Source organism: Pleurodeles waltl, chromosome 8, assembly GCF_031143425.1.
Source record: "Pleurodeles waltl isolate 20211129_DDA chromosome 8, aPleWal1.hap1.20221129, whole genome shotgun sequence".
Taxonomy (NCBI): Eukaryota; Metazoa; Chordata; class Amphibia; order Caudata; family Salamandridae; genus Pleurodeles; species Pleurodeles waltl.
Window position 1 is genome coordinate 1,405,017,199 of NC_090447.1, and position 15,574 is coordinate 1,405,032,772.

General features: G+C 43.5%; 1 protein-coding gene across 3 annotated transcripts in view; it reads left to right on the top strand.

Moving 5' to 3' along the window:
* The window catches only part of ITSN1 (intersectin 1), a 1,130,286-nt gene that overhangs the window by 868,086 nt on the left and 246,626 nt on the right, over window positions 1-15,574 (top strand). Inside the window, exon 30 of one of the 3 annotated variants that reach the window (XM_069202490.1) lies at window positions 45-1,907. The exons of the other annotated variants lie outside the window; for them this stretch is intronic. Coding sequence (XP_069058591.1) covers window positions 45-46 — 2 coding nt within the window. The 3' untranslated portion in view covers window positions 47-1,907. Of the gene's footprint in view, window positions 1-44; window positions 1,908-15,574 lie in introns of those variants that run through there. 3 annotated transcript variants of the gene reach the window in all.

Genomic DNA, 15,574 nt, shown 5'->3' on the forward strand with positions numbered 1-15,574 from the left:
CATTGTTTTGTTTTGCTTATGTGTTGTTTTCCTCCTTTTTCTAGGAATCATATGTTGTCCATCCCCCACTCAGGCTTGAAAGTCCTCAAAGAGACCCACTATCCCATATCACTGCCCCGAGGGATGATTGGAGATGCAGCCTTGATCATGTGACTTCCAGCATGATCATCTACTGCCTTCTGACTAGAAGAACACACTGCAGAGCAGTTTACCTCATTTTACAATAGTTGCATGTAATCTCAATGTTTTAGTTAACTATTTACATACCTAGAAGCAAATTTACAAAAACCGATACAGAGGATAGTGGGTCCTTTTGTGGCTTTCACATTACTGGAACAAAGTATTTTACCTTTTATTAGGTGCTTCACTCTAGTTTAAATACTTTTTAAATGTATATTTTAGCCTTTTTAAAGCCAAAGTAAAAATGAAATTCATTGCAGTTTTATTTTTGCAAAAAGACCCACTATCAAGGAATGCTGCATGTGCTGTTAGAATTGTTCCAATTCTCCATAAATTTGTGACTTATATCTTTCATGTTTACTGTGTCCAGTATTACTAGTTTTTTAAATCCCAAACGTATCCCTAAGATCTAGAAAGCTAAAATGTGCCCAGTTATGAAGTATTTTATGTTAACTCATCTGTATCAGGTGTTTGTTATTTAGCTTGTAATACCTTTGTGTACAGAAGATACGGATTTCTTTTCATCGCCATAGACTATTTTATTGTTATAATGCTGTTGTTCAGCCATATTCGCTTTGTTTTGCACAGATAGCTACCGAACGAAACCTCTTACATTGTATTGTCACAGATATTGGAATTTATTTTTTAACTTGTCTGTTGAAAATCTATAGATGATTTCATCAGCACAGTATAATAACATTAACTCATATGCTTTTAGAGTTTCTGTCATATGAAGTGTTATTGATTTAAAAAAAAAAAAAAAAAAACATTTTAAAGACCGCAGAACAAAATAATTTGATCAAGTAACTATCTTGACAAGAAAGAATGTAAAGAATATTTTCCTGCAAGTATTTCCAATGTTTACATTTTTTACTCTAGACTGTGGAATTTATAGAGTAATATCCAATTGAGCTTACAGTCCAGTAGTGTAGTCAGTGTATTGTAGCATTCTTCAGTCATAATTGTAAGTCCTACTTCTGTTGCAACAGATTGTGCGATCAGCACAGAATGCAAAACTGACCTGCCACCAGCACAGTAGGGCAATCTCCGATTACTTCAGCATTCTTACCTTCTGTTATTTTGTCCTCCCCCTCATGCTTGCATTGTTGTGAGCTTCCTTCTCCATCCAAGTGGCGCAAAGAATGAATTAGCCTCCATACTTAATTGCACTTCAGTATTTTCATTGCTATGAATGTAAAATATATAAATATATAAAACTGCCGCTTTAACAACTGTACTACAGCCTTTAAAATTAGCAACTTGTATAGATAATTAAATTCTTGATATAAAAGCTAGACTAAAATGTGTGTATTTTTATTGTCCCTCTGTACAAACCGAATTCGCTGGGAGTTCATTGGTGGCATGGGTGCTCGCTCATACAGAAACAAATCACAGAGAGCATTTCTATCTGCTTTGCATACTGGAAGCACAGCTCTCTGGGTTGCACTTAACCCGTGCTTTTGGTTTAGTTATAGAAGCAACCAACACTGGTAATTCTCTCATTATATATGATTTAGTTGAGGTTTGCTGAGCTATGCTCTACTTCATATGTTCATTTTCTTGATTATTGATCTCACACTATTCTCATGTCCAAGGATATTGAAAATGAATGAGTGTGTAAGTCAAATGTGTTGAACTTGAATAGGTTTGTTAAAGTAACACAAGCGCTCCACTACAAATTCAAACACTAGCTTTGACATAAAAGTTGCAAATATACATGAATGAAATCCTTTTTCTATGTGTGTTTATTTCATATTTTAATGCACTTTCAAGTACCCACAGCTGAAGTACACAGTTCATGTTAACTCATCCACAGTATGTACAGTTCAGTACTGCATGTTTGTCCATCCAGTCGAAGCACACAGTTTGGTGTGCAGGTTTATCCATCCAGTTTCAGCACACCGTTCACTAATGCATATTTATCCATTCAGTTGAAAAACATAGTTCGCTAATGCATGTTTATAAATTAAGTTGAAGCTCACGGTTCACTAATGCATGTTTATCCATTCATTTGAAGCACACAGTTCTGTATGCAGGTTTATCCATTCAGTAGAAATGTGCAGGTTTATCCATTCAATTGAAGCACACAGTTCACTAATGCATGTTTACCATTCCATTAAAGCATACAGTTCAGCATGCGGGTTTATTCGTGCAGTTTAAGCACCCAGTTCAGCGTGCAGGATTATACACTAAATTGAAGCACACAGCTCCGCGTGCATGTTATTTCAGTTGAAACATACAGTTCAGGGTGCAAGTTTATCCACTCAGTTGAAGCACACAGTTCAGTTTGCAGGTTTACTCATTCAGTTGAAGCACACGGTTCAATAATGCAGGTTTATCTATTCAGTTGAAGTGTGCAGGATTATCTACTCATTTGAAGCACACCCATTCATTTGAAGCATACCGTTCAGCATGAAGGTTTATCCATTCAGTTGAAGCACACATTTCGCTAATGTAGGTTTATAAATTAAGTTTAAGCTCAAAGTTCACTAATGCAGGTTTATCCATTCAGTTGAAGCACACCGTTCACTAATGCAGGTTTATCCTTTCAGTTGAAGTGTGCAGGATTATCCATTCAATTAAAGCATACAGTTCACTAATGCATGTTTATCCACTCAGTTGAAGCACACAGATTACTAATGTGTCTATTAATTAAGTTGAAGCACACAGTTCAGCGTGCAGGTTGATCCATTCATTTGAAGCACACAGTTCACTAATGCATGTTTATAAATTAAGTTGAAGCACACAGTTCGCTAATGCATGTTTATAAATTAAGTTTAAGCTCCCAATTGACTAATGCATGTTTATACATTCCTTTCAAGCACACAGTTCAGTATGCAGATTCATCCATGTAATTGAAGCACACAGTTCACTAATGCAGGTTTATCCATTCAGTTGAAGCACACAGTCCATTGTGCAGATTCATCCATGTAGTTGAAGCACACAGTTCACTAATGCAGGTTTATCCATTCAGTTGAAGCACACAGTCCATTGTGCAGGATTATCCATTCAGTTGAAGCACACAGTTTAGCATGCAGGTTTATCCATTCAGTTGAAGCACACAGTCCACTGTGCAGGATTATCCATTCAGTTGAAGCACACAGTCCACTGTGCAGGATTATCCATTCAGTTGAAGCACACAGTCCATTGTGCAGGATTATCCATTCAGTTGAAGCACACAGTTTAGCATGCAGGTTTATCCATTCAGTTGAAGCACACAGTCCACTGTGCAGGATTATCCATTCAGTTGAAGCACACAGTCCACTGTGCAGGATTATCTATTCAGTTGAAGCACACAGTTTAGCATGCAGGTTTATCCTTTCAGTTGAAGCACACAGTCCACTGTGCAGGTTTATCCATTCAGTTGAAGCACATAGTTTAGCGTGCAGGTTTATCCATTCAGTTGAAGCACACAGTTCATTAAAGCATGTTTATCCATTCAGTTGGAACCCTCAGTTCGCTAATGCAGGTTTACAAATTAAGTTTAAGCCCATCGTTCAATAGTGCATGTTTATACATTCAGTTCAAGTACACAGTTCAGTATGCAGATTTATCCATTCAGTTGAAGCACACAGTGTACTAATGCAGGTTTATCCGTTCAATTGAAGCATATAGTTCACTAATGCATGTTTATCCATTCAGTTGAAGCACACAGTTCAGCGAACAGGTTTATCCATCCAGTTGAAGCACACAGTTCAGCGAGCAGGTTTATCCATTCAGTTGAAGCACATAGTTCAGTGTGCAGGTTTACGTTTCTACAGCTGAAATTCACACACAAATAATACAGTATTACACTTCACTTTAGAAGTACTGGCATACAGTATTATAGATTCTTTCATCTGCAGTTAAAGTTCAGTTCAGTAGTGCATGTTCATACAGTGCCAGAGAAAGTATACAGTGGGGTAAACCACTTTTACACATCCATAGTTTAAGCACACAGTAAAGTGATGCATGTTTAAACATTTACAGTTAATGTGTAAGGATATTTATTGGTGAGTTATTCTTGAATTCGGCATCATTGATGTGGAACTGCTGTGACGCATGCATGTCACCAAACTTTCAGGTTGTGAAAAGTTATCTAGATCCAGCATGGGGGCATGTGCTAATACACGTGATTTTCATTTCTTGCTTCTGTCACTATCCCATCTCATTAGACACTGGTAGGCTTCAAAAGAGAGAGGGGGAGAAAAGTAGAGCGAAACCTATTGGAGACAGAGAGAGAGACTGGCTGTATGTAAAGAGAGGTTGCGCGAGTAGATGAAAGGAGCAGGGCTGGTTTGAGCATTTCTGTCAGGGCTGCATTTGTTCACATAGTCTTGCCCTGGGCCGATGCTGTGACTTCACTGGTTGTTCTGTTAACCCTCGTAACCATGCATATAAAACCGTTTGTGTGGTTCATCAGCGACTGCCGTCTGTTCCCTGCTTTAAGTGGCAGATTTGGGCTGGTGTCACCTTACCATTGCTGGCTCCCCAAAGAGCTGCGGCTCCTCCGCTGTGGCGGATGATCCTCTCCCCCCCTCAAGCAGCAGTAGCTGCAAAACTTTAAGAATGAAAGGATAATAACTGTGTGTTCGATGGCATCTGTCGCTGTAGATACGCATGTTTTGCATAGCTCGCCATCTGGTGTTGGGCCGGAGTGTTACAAGTTGTTTTTCTTCGAAGAAGTCTTTCGAGTCACGGGACCGAGTGACTCCTCCTTTTGTCTCCATTGCGCATGGGCGTCGACTCCATCTTCGATTGTTTTTTTTCCGCCATCGGGTTCGGACGTGTTCCTGTCGCTCCGAGTTTCGGAACGGAAAGATAGCTAATTTCGGAAGATTTTCGTCGGTATTGTTGCGTTCGGGATCGGCGTAGTTAGATTCAACACCGCATCGAAGATCGAAGAGCTCCGGTGCCCTTCGGGGTAGTTTTTCGATCCCCCGTCGGGGCCTGGTCGGCCCGACCGCGTGCAGAAGAACGCCGATGGAACGGACCCCGTTCCGTTTCTGTCCCAAATGCCACAATAAATACCCCTATACAGACCAACACTTGGTCTGTAACCTGTGCCTGTCACCTGAGCACAGTGAAGACACTTGCGAGGCCTGTCGTGCGTTCCGGTCCCGAAAAACACTCCGAGACCGTCGAGCCAGAAGACTTCAGATGGCGTCCGCGCCGACAGCCCACCGGGAGTTCGAGGAACAAGAAGAGGAGGGAACCTTTTCGATCCAAGATTCGGACTCCGAAGGATTCGACGATACACAAACCGTGAGTAAGACGTCGAAAGCCACTCAGAAGAAGATTTACAAGGCCCAGGCCATGGCTCGACCCATAAATTCGGTGACCGACCGTCGGCACCGAAAAAGGCCCAAACAGTGCCGAGATCGTCCGACTCCGGTCGAGACACCGGCACGCAGCCTTCTCGGGACCGAGAAAGTGCTGGAGACAAGCATCGACACCGAGATACCGGTGTAGACACGGCTCGACGCCGAGACAGCGGCACCGAAGAAGTTCGACGCCGAGAGGTTTCGGCCCCGAAAAAGAAAAAAGTCACCTCGGCGCCCCAAAAAGATGCAGACAGGGTTTCGGTGCCAAAACAAACTGCAACCGACCCAGTTTCAGGCTCTTATACAGAAGAGCACTCGCTAACCTCCCAAATGCAAAAGCATAGGTTTGAGGAAGAGCTACACTCAACTGATGTAGACCATACACAAAAGCGTATTTTCATTCAGCAGGGGACAGGAAAAATAAGCACCCTTCCCCCTATTAGAAGAAAGAGAAGATTGGAGTTCCAAACTGAACAGACACCACAAACAAAAGTGGTGAAAAAAGTTACCCCACCACCCTCTCCTCCACCTGTGATTAACGTCTCACCAGCACAAACTCCATCACATTCCCCAGCTCACACCACCATGAGCCAGGGTGACCAAGATCAAGACGCATGGGACTTATACGACGCCCCAGTGTCAGATAACAGTCCGGAGGCATACCCTACGAAGCCATCTCCACCAGAGGACAGCACTGCGTATTCTCAAGTGGTGGCTAGAGCAGCACAATTTCACAATGTAAGCCTCCACTCAGAACAGGTCGAGGATGACTTTTTATTCAACACACTCTCCTCCACCCACAGCTCCTACCAAAGCCTGCCTATGCTCCCTGGTATGCTCCGGCACGCAAAAGAAATCTTTAAGGAGCCGGTCAAAAGCAGGGCAATCACACCAAGAGTGGAAAAAAAGTACAAGGCGCCTCCTACAGACCCGGCTTTCATCACTACACAGCTGCCACCAGACTCTGTCGTTGTAGGAGCAGCTAGGAAAAGGGCCAACTCCCACACATCTGGAGATGCACCACCCCCAGATAAAGAAAGCCGCAAGTTCGATGCAGCTGGTAAGAGAGTCGCAGCACAAGCTGCAAACCAGTGGCGCATCGCTAACTCCCAGGCACTACTTGCGCGCTATGACAGAGCCCATTGGGATGAGATGCAACATCTCATTGACCATCTGCCCAAGGACCTACAAAATAGGGCAAAACAAGTGGTTGAGGAGGGACAGACCATTTCCAACAACCAAATCCGCTCCTCCATGGACGCTGCAGATACAGCTGCACGGACAATTAATACATCTGTAACTATCAGAAGGCATGCATGGCTCCGAACGTCTGGATTTAAACCAGAGATTCAGCAAGCAGTTCTCAATATGCCTTTTAATGAAAAAGAACTGTTCGGTCCAGAAGTGGACACAGCGATTGAGAAGCTCAAAAAAGACACGGACACTGCTAAAGCCATGGGCGCACTCTACTCCCCGCAGAGCAGAGGGAATTACAGCACATTCCGTAAAACACCCTTTAGAGGGGGGTTTCGGGGTCAGAGCACACAAGCCAGCACCTCACAGGCAACACAGTCCAGTTACCAGGGACAGTACAGAGGAGGTTTTCGGGGACAATATAGAGGAGGGCAATTCCCTAGGAATAGAGGAAAATTTCAAAGCCCCAAAACCCCTACTACTAAGCAGTGACTCACATGTCACTCATCCCCTCCACACAACACCAGTGAGGGGAAGAATAAGTCATTATTACAAAGCATGGGAGGAAATCACTACAGACACTTGGGTTCTAGCAATTATCCAACATGGTTATTGCATAGAATTTCTACAATTCCCTCCAAACATACCACCAAAAGCACAAAATTTGACAAAACATCATTCCAATCTCCTGGAGATAGAAGTGCAGGCACTATTGCAAAAGAATGCAATCGAATTAGTGCCAAACACACAAATAAACACAGGGGTTTACTCACTGTACTTTCTGATACCAAAGAAGGACAAAACGCTGAGACCAATCCTAGACCTCAGAATAGTGAACACATTCATCAAATCAGACCATTTTCACATGGTCACACTACAAGAAGTATTACCATTGCTAAAACTACACGACCACATGTCAACTTTAGACCTCAAGGACGCGTATTTCCATATACCAATACACCCATCGCACAGGAAATACCTAAGGTTTGTATTCAAAGGAATACATTACCAATTCAAGGTACTGCCTTTCGGATTAACAACCGCACCAAGAGTCTTTACCAAATGTCTAGCGGTAGTCGCTGCACACATCAGAAGGCAGCAAATACATGTGTTCCCATATCTAGACGACTGGCTAATCAAGGCCCATTCGTTAATAGAGTGCTCAAATCACACAAATCAGATCATACAAACCCTCTTCAAACTAGGGTTCACCGTCAACTTCACAAAATCCAACATTCTGCCGTGCAAGGTACAACAATACCTAGGAGCCATAATAGACACAACAAAAGGAGTAGCCACTCCAAGTCCCCAAAGAATTCAAAATTTCAACACCATCATACAACGCATGTATCCAACACAAAAGATACAAGCAAAGATGGTATTACAACTCTTAGGCATGATGTCTTCATGCATAGCCATTGTCCCAAACGCAAGACTGCACATGAAGCCCTTACAACAGTGCCTAGCATCACAGTGGTCTCAAGCACAGGGTCATCTTCTAGATCTGGTGTTAATAGACCGCCAAACTTACCTCTAGCTTCTGTGGTGGAACAACATAAATTTAAACAAAGGGCGGCCTTTCCAAGACCCAGTGCCACAATACGTAATAACAACAGATGCTTCCATGACAGGGTGGGGCGCACACCTCGATCACCACAGCATACAAGGACAATGGAACGTACATCAAACAAGACTGCATATAAATCACCTAGAACTTCTAGCAGTTTTTCAAGCACTAAAAGCTTTCCAACCAATAATAGTTCACAAATACATTCTCGTCAAGACAGACAACATGACAACAATGTATTATCTGAACAAGCAAGGGGGGACGCACTCCACGCAGTTAAGCCTGCTAGCACAAAAAATTTGGCGTTGGGCAATTCACAACCAAATTCGCCTAATAGCACAATTTATACCAGGGATCCAAAATCAACTCGCAGACAATCTCTCTCGAGATCACCAACAGGTCCACGAATTGGAAATTCACCCCCAAATTCTGAACACCTATTTCAAACTCTGGGGAACACCTCAAATAGACTTGTTTGCGACGAAGGAGAACGCAAAATGCCAAAACTTCGCATCCAGATACCCACACAAACAGTCCCAAGGCAATGCCCTATGGATGAACTTGTCAGGGATATTTGCTTACGCTTTTCCTCCTCTCCCTCTCCTTCCTTACCTGGTAAACAAACTCAGTCAAAACAAACTCAAACTCATATTAATAGCACCAACTTGGGCAAGGCAACCCTGGTACACAACGCTGCTAGACCTATCAGTAGTACCCCACATCAAATTGCCCAACAGGCCAGATCTGTTGACACAACACCACCAAAAGATCAGACACCCAGATCCAGCATCGCTGAATCTAGCAATCTGGCTCCTGAAATCTTAGAATTCGGGCGCTTACAACTTACCCAAGAATGTATGGAAGTCATAAAGCAAGCCAGAAGGCCATCCACCAGGCACTGCTATGCAAGTAAATGGAAGAGGTTTGTTTGCTACTGTCATATTAATCAAATACAACCATTACACACAACTCCAGAACATGTAGTGGGTTACTTGCTTCACTTACAAAAATCTAACCTGGCTTTCTCTTCCATTAAAATACACCTTGCAGCAATATCTGCATACCTGCAGACTACCTATTCAACTTCCCTATATAAGATACCAGTCATTAAAGCATTCATGGAGGGCCTTAGGAGAATTATACCACCAAGAACACCACCTGTTCCTTCATGGAACCTAAATGTTGTCCTAACTAGACTTATGGGTCCACCTTTTGAACCCATGCACTCCTGCGAAATACAGTTCCTAACCTGGAAGGTTGCATTTCTCATCGCCATTACTTCCCTAAGAAGAGTAAGCGAGATTCAGGCGTTTACAATACAAGAACCTTTTATACAACTACACAAAAATAAGGTCGTCCTAAGGACTAATCCCAAATTTTTGCCTAAGGTTATTTCACCGTTCCATCTAAATCAAACAGTGGAACTTCCAGTGTTCTTTCCACAGCCAGATACCGTAGCTGAAAGGGCACTACATACATTAGATGTCAAAAGAGCATTGATGTATTACATTGACAGAACAAAGAACATCAGAAAGACAAAACAACTATTTTTTGCATTTCAAAAACCTCTTGCAGGAAACCCAATATCAAAACAAGGTATAGCCAGATGGATAGTTAAATGCATCCAAATCTGCTACCTTAAAGCTAAACGGCAGCTGCCCATTACACCAAGGGCACACTCAACCAGAAAGAAAGGTGCTACCATGGCCTTTCTAGGAAACATCCCAATGCAAGAAATATGTAAGGCAGCCACATGGTCTACGCCTCACACATTCACAAAGCACTACTGTGTAGACGGGTTATCCGCACAACAAGCCACAGTAGGTCAAGCCGTATTAAGAACATTATTTCAAACTACTTCCACTCCTACAGGCTGAGCCACCGCTTTTGGGGAGATAACTGCTTACTAGTCTATGCAAAACATGCGTATCTACAGCGACAGATGCCATCGAACTGAAAATGTCACTTACCCAGTGTACATCTGTTCGTGGCATCAGTCGCAGTAGATTCGCATGTGCCCATCCGCCTCCCCGGGAGCCTGTAGCAGTTCGGAAGTTACCTTCAACTATTTGTATATATATCATCTCAAGCTTAAATAGGTACATACTTAGTCAATCCATTGCATGGGCACTATTACTACAATTCAACTCCTACCTCACCCTCTGCGGGGGAAAAACAATCGAAGATGGAGTCGACGCCCATGCGCAATGGAGACAAAAGGAGGAGTCACTCGGTCCCGTGACTCGAAAGACTTCTTCGAAGAAAAACAACTTGTAACACTCCGGCCCAACACCAGATGGCGAGCTATGCAAAACATGCGAATCTACTGCGACTGATGCCACGAACAGATGTACACTGGGTAAGTGACATTTTCATTATTATCCTTTCGTTGTTAAAGGGACGGGCCAATGGGAATGACTGGGACGCCGAGGGGAGTGCAGTGTGCACTCCCCTCAGTGCTCATGTGTGTTTGGCCAGACGTCTCGGGGCGGCCAAATACACATGCGCACTGTGCTCTCTCCAGTGTGTTGCTGGGCTGGAGAAAGCAGACACAAGCTCCCAGTCTGCCTGGGAGCCCCCTGGCTGGGTGCTCCAGCCAATCCTAACACTGCTGTGAGCAGCGTCAGGATTGGCTGCATGGCAGGCTGGGAGCCTTTGCCTGCCTGCAGTGACAAGAAAAGAGGAGCGGTGCCGCAGAACAGGTAAGTTTTAATTTTTTTAAATGTTTTTTAATGTAATGATTTTGGCCCCCACTCCCCATCGCACGTGGTCCCGCCCCTTTAACGTGCAGCAAGCCACGACTTTCCCCACATTTGGAAGAGCCTGCTATTATCTTTGCACTTCACTGCAAATTATTCAGAAGTTCACTTTTTTTTCAGTTCTATCTATTCCTCATGCTAGGCACACTAGCCTACTGCTAAATATGATAGGGATCGTCTGTCCTTTTTTCAATTAACTCTTTGTGCCCTGGAACCTTTCAGGAGGGCGAAGTACACATAGAAATGCAGTTAAAATAAACACATTATTGAACAATACGTTAATCCACGCGCAATAAAATAATCCTTGTAATTCATTGTAAAGCATTTTCACTGTATAGGTTGTCAAATGCTTGACTTAGATTGTGTTTTCCATATTTATATTGTCCATTAATAGGCTAGCTGCAGCCAGTACACATAGTATTAGAAGTAAATGCAGAAGCACTGAAAAGCAGGACCTCTGTCTTTCTGTAAAATGTATCAAAGAGCTAGGACTTTTTAGCATTTCCTAAAAGAAAATGTATGTACAGAAAAAGAGTTCCACAGGTAATCTCCTTGCATCCTATGAGCAAAAGAAAATATAGAATCTAGGCATAAAAACTATTGTGTAAATAAATATGGTCAGCGGTTTAATGTCCATATATTTTTAAAGTATTTGATAAACAAAGATTGCAGCTGTTGTTACAGTTTCCTTCTGGATTATCATGCCCATCAATTAGGTGGTGCCTAGTGGCAATAATATTTTACCTGTGTGACCAGTGTATAATATATATCCTCTTGCCAATTGTCTAACATGTCCTAGCAAGCTATTTCCACAGGGATGTTCCATAGTGAGCTACAACTCTCATTTTCACTTCAAAGCATCAAAGATGCTTGCTGAGCTTACATGTACCAAACTAATTGCTATTAGGCATGCTTTCACTTAAGCAAACGTGTAAATTGCAACTGCGTTGAGTAGCTTATGTAGTGCAAATCCTCAGGAATCAGTTTTGAAGACGTGAAATAAAATCATTGAAAGTTTGCTTTCAACATTACCTTAGAGTGAAATAATCTTGGTTTTTGCTTAGTGCTGCCAATGGGATAGTGATTCAGGATCTCTCTCATATATAGTTTATCTCATATTTACGTTTTGTGAAATATGTGATACATTTTTTTGTGAAATTAGGCACTCAGTATTTTATTATGGTGTAAAACTAACTCTATTTGGGAATAGTTATACACTTTTTTAGATCATTGTAAGCTGCAAATATACTTTTTAAAAAGTGTACAATAGTGTTCATGAAGTAGCTGAAATAAAAATACTAAACCTTAGTCGATGTCTTCCATCCTGCTGATTACCCAATGTCTGCACACTTATCTTTTTAATGTCTGTGGATTTAATTGTGAACCAAGTAACTTAGTTTCACTCACCAATGGAAAAAAAATGGACTTCAATTAGTTTTTTTAGTTTATAAAGCAAACAAACTTTGGGACCTTGTGGGTCCTCGTGATATAGGCTGGTGATTTCTTCGAAATTTTTTAAATCGTGTTCTGTGCTTTACTCTCTTCTGTTTTGCATAGGAGAGCTCCTTGTATGTTGGGTACTGATCTTAGTTAAATGAGCCACTATTGGCTATGATAATCATTGTAGTGGATACTTTTTATATTAGATTTCTCAGCTTTAAAAGTTCGCAAGGACCTCCAGCTGTATCACAAACGTATCTATTAGTAGATGCTTGCCATATTGGTGACAGAATGACCTCATAAATAGGGATAACAGAGTTATACTTTACTATGAGTAGTGTCTGGTGCCATGATGACCCACCTCATCCCATGAAGTTATTAGATTATTTTCCACACATCAAAGAAAGTGCAATTCCAGAGTGTCCTTGACTGCTTACTGATGATTTTCAACATCTTTAGATGAACTATCTTCTTTCTCGTTTAATAACTTTTTCCTCTGTGCTGTATAGCACCTCAAAATCGGTGTTTAATCTTGCACTAGACGTCGTCACAAGTTGTCTGTGTCAAACCTTTGTGAGGGAAGAATGTTGTACCTGGCGGCAGACGTAAACAATGAGGCTTACTCCAGCCTTGTGCTGAACTGGCTCTTCTTGTCCAACAGATAGAGAATGAAGAGTAGAAATAGCAACATGAGTATGAGGTCAGAATCCACTGAAATAGTCTTCAGATGAACGTGTTCTTCCCTGCAGAAAACTCTTCAGGAAATCAGAGTGTAGATAGTGTACAGGGAAAATAAGGATTTCACTAAGCAGTGTCAACTCGAGGTCTTCATGTGACTCGTCTCTATACTGGATACAGTCGGGTCTTACAGGTCATGTCAAAACTTGCAATGGAGTATGCGTCTGAAAATATGTTAGCTATAGTAAGTGTTTTTTTCTTATGCCAACAAATGGTGAAAAAAAAAGATTCTGATAGAGACTTCTAGTTGCAGATCTCTAACCTTAGAATTTTCCCCCAGGCGTCAGATCGGATCCGAAGATTTGTTCTGCTCGTCAGTAGGTTGTGTTGGTTGACTCCATGGGTGTCGTTGGCGTCGTAGTCACCGTGATGACGTCTGGAGTAGTACATGGATGCTGCCTCAGCTCAGTGACGTCAGTTCTTTTCTTTCCGCACAGCGTGCTGATCCGGAGAGAGCTACCCTGGTTGTTTTTTTGACGACTTCGACTCTTTTGGTGAGTTTTTGGTGCGTCGAGGACTGTCACAGCATGATGTCAGTGACAGATCCGCATCGGGTCTGATTGTGGTGCCTGGAGCGCAACCATGGCCCGAAGTCGTGCTCCGCGTGCCGGGCCATGCAATCAGAGGCCTTGAGGGAGCGGTGCTTCAAGCTTATGGCGAGCCGGCCCTATATTCCCTGAGGACCCTGTCTCATTCGAGGGGAAGGTCTTGAGACCGGTAGCAGAGCCACCACCATTTTTCTTCTTCGAAGTCTTCGGATCAAGGTAAGAAGAAAAAATGGAAGAGATCCTGTAAGGAAATGCCTCCTTGGCATGGTTACCCCCTACCTTTTTGCCTTTACTGATGCTTAGTTTTGATTGAAAGTGTGCTGGGACCCTGCTAGCCAGGCCCCAGCACCAGTGTTCTTTCCTTAAACTGTACCTTTTCTTCCACAATTGGCACAGCCCTGGCACTCAGATACGTCCCTTGTAACTGGTACCCCTGGTACCAAGGGCCCTGATGCCAGGGAAGGTCTCTAAGGGCTGCAGCATGTCTTATGCTACCCCGGGGACCTGTCTCTCAGCACATACACACTGTCTCACAGCTTGTGTGTGCTGGTCGGGAGAAAATGACTAAGTCGACAAGGCACTCCCATCAGAGTGCCATGCCAACCCCACACTGCCTATGGCATAGGTAAGTCACCCCTCTAGCAGGCCTTACAGCCCTAAGGCAGGTGCGCACTATACCACAGGTGAGGGCATATGTGCATGAGCAATATGCCCTACAGTGTCTAGGCAAAACCTTAGACATTGTAAGTGCACGGTAGCCATAAGAGTATATGGTCTGGGAGTTTGTCAAACACAAACTCCACAGTTCCATAATGGCTACACTGAAATCTGGGAAGTTTGGTATCAAACTTCTCAGCACAATAAATGCACACTGATGCCAGTGTGCAATTTATTGTAACATACACCCAGAGGGCATCTTAGAGATGCCCCCTGAAGTCCAATCCAACTTCTAGCGTAGGCTGACCAGGTTCTGCCAGCCTGCCACACACCAGACATGTTGCTGGCCACATGGGGAGAGTGCCTTTGTCACTCTGTGGCCAGGAACAAAGCCTGTACTGGGTGGAGGTGCTTCTCACCTTCCCCTGCAGGAACTGTAACTCCTGGCGTTGAGCCTCAAAGGCTCACCCTTTTTGTTACAGTGCCCCAGGGCATCCAGCTAGGGGAGATGCCCGCCCCTCCTGCCACTGCCCCACTTTTGGCGGCAAGGCTGAAGGAGATAATGAGAAAAACAAGGAGGAGTCACCCACCAGTCAGGACAGCCCCTAAGGTGTCCTGAACTGAGGTGACCCCTGCCTTTAGAAATCCTCCATCTTGAGTTTAGAGGATTTCCCCCAATAGGATTAGGGATGTGCCTCCCCCTCCCCCCCACAGGGAGGAGGCACAGAGGGTGTAAGTACCCTCCAGGACAGCAGCCATTGGCTACTGCCCTCCCAGACCTAAACATACCCATAAATTCAGTATTTAGGGGCACCCCAGATCCCTGGAAATCAGATTCCTGCATCCTGAAGAAACAAGGAGGACTGCTGACCTACACGCCTGCATAGAAGACTGATGACAGCAACTGCTTTGGCCCCAGCCCTACCGGCCTGTCTCCAACTTCGAAAACCTGCAACCAGCGACGCATCTGACAGGGACCATCAACCTCTGAAGCTTCAGAGGACTGCCCTGGTCTACAGGACCAAGAAACTCACGTGAGCAGCGGTCTTGCTCAAAACCAGCAACTTCTTTGCAACTAAGAAGCAACTTTCAAAGACTGCACGTTTCCCGCCGGAAGCGTGGGACTTCACACTCTGCACCAGATGCCCCTGGCTCGAGATCCAGAGAACAAACACCACAGGGAGGACT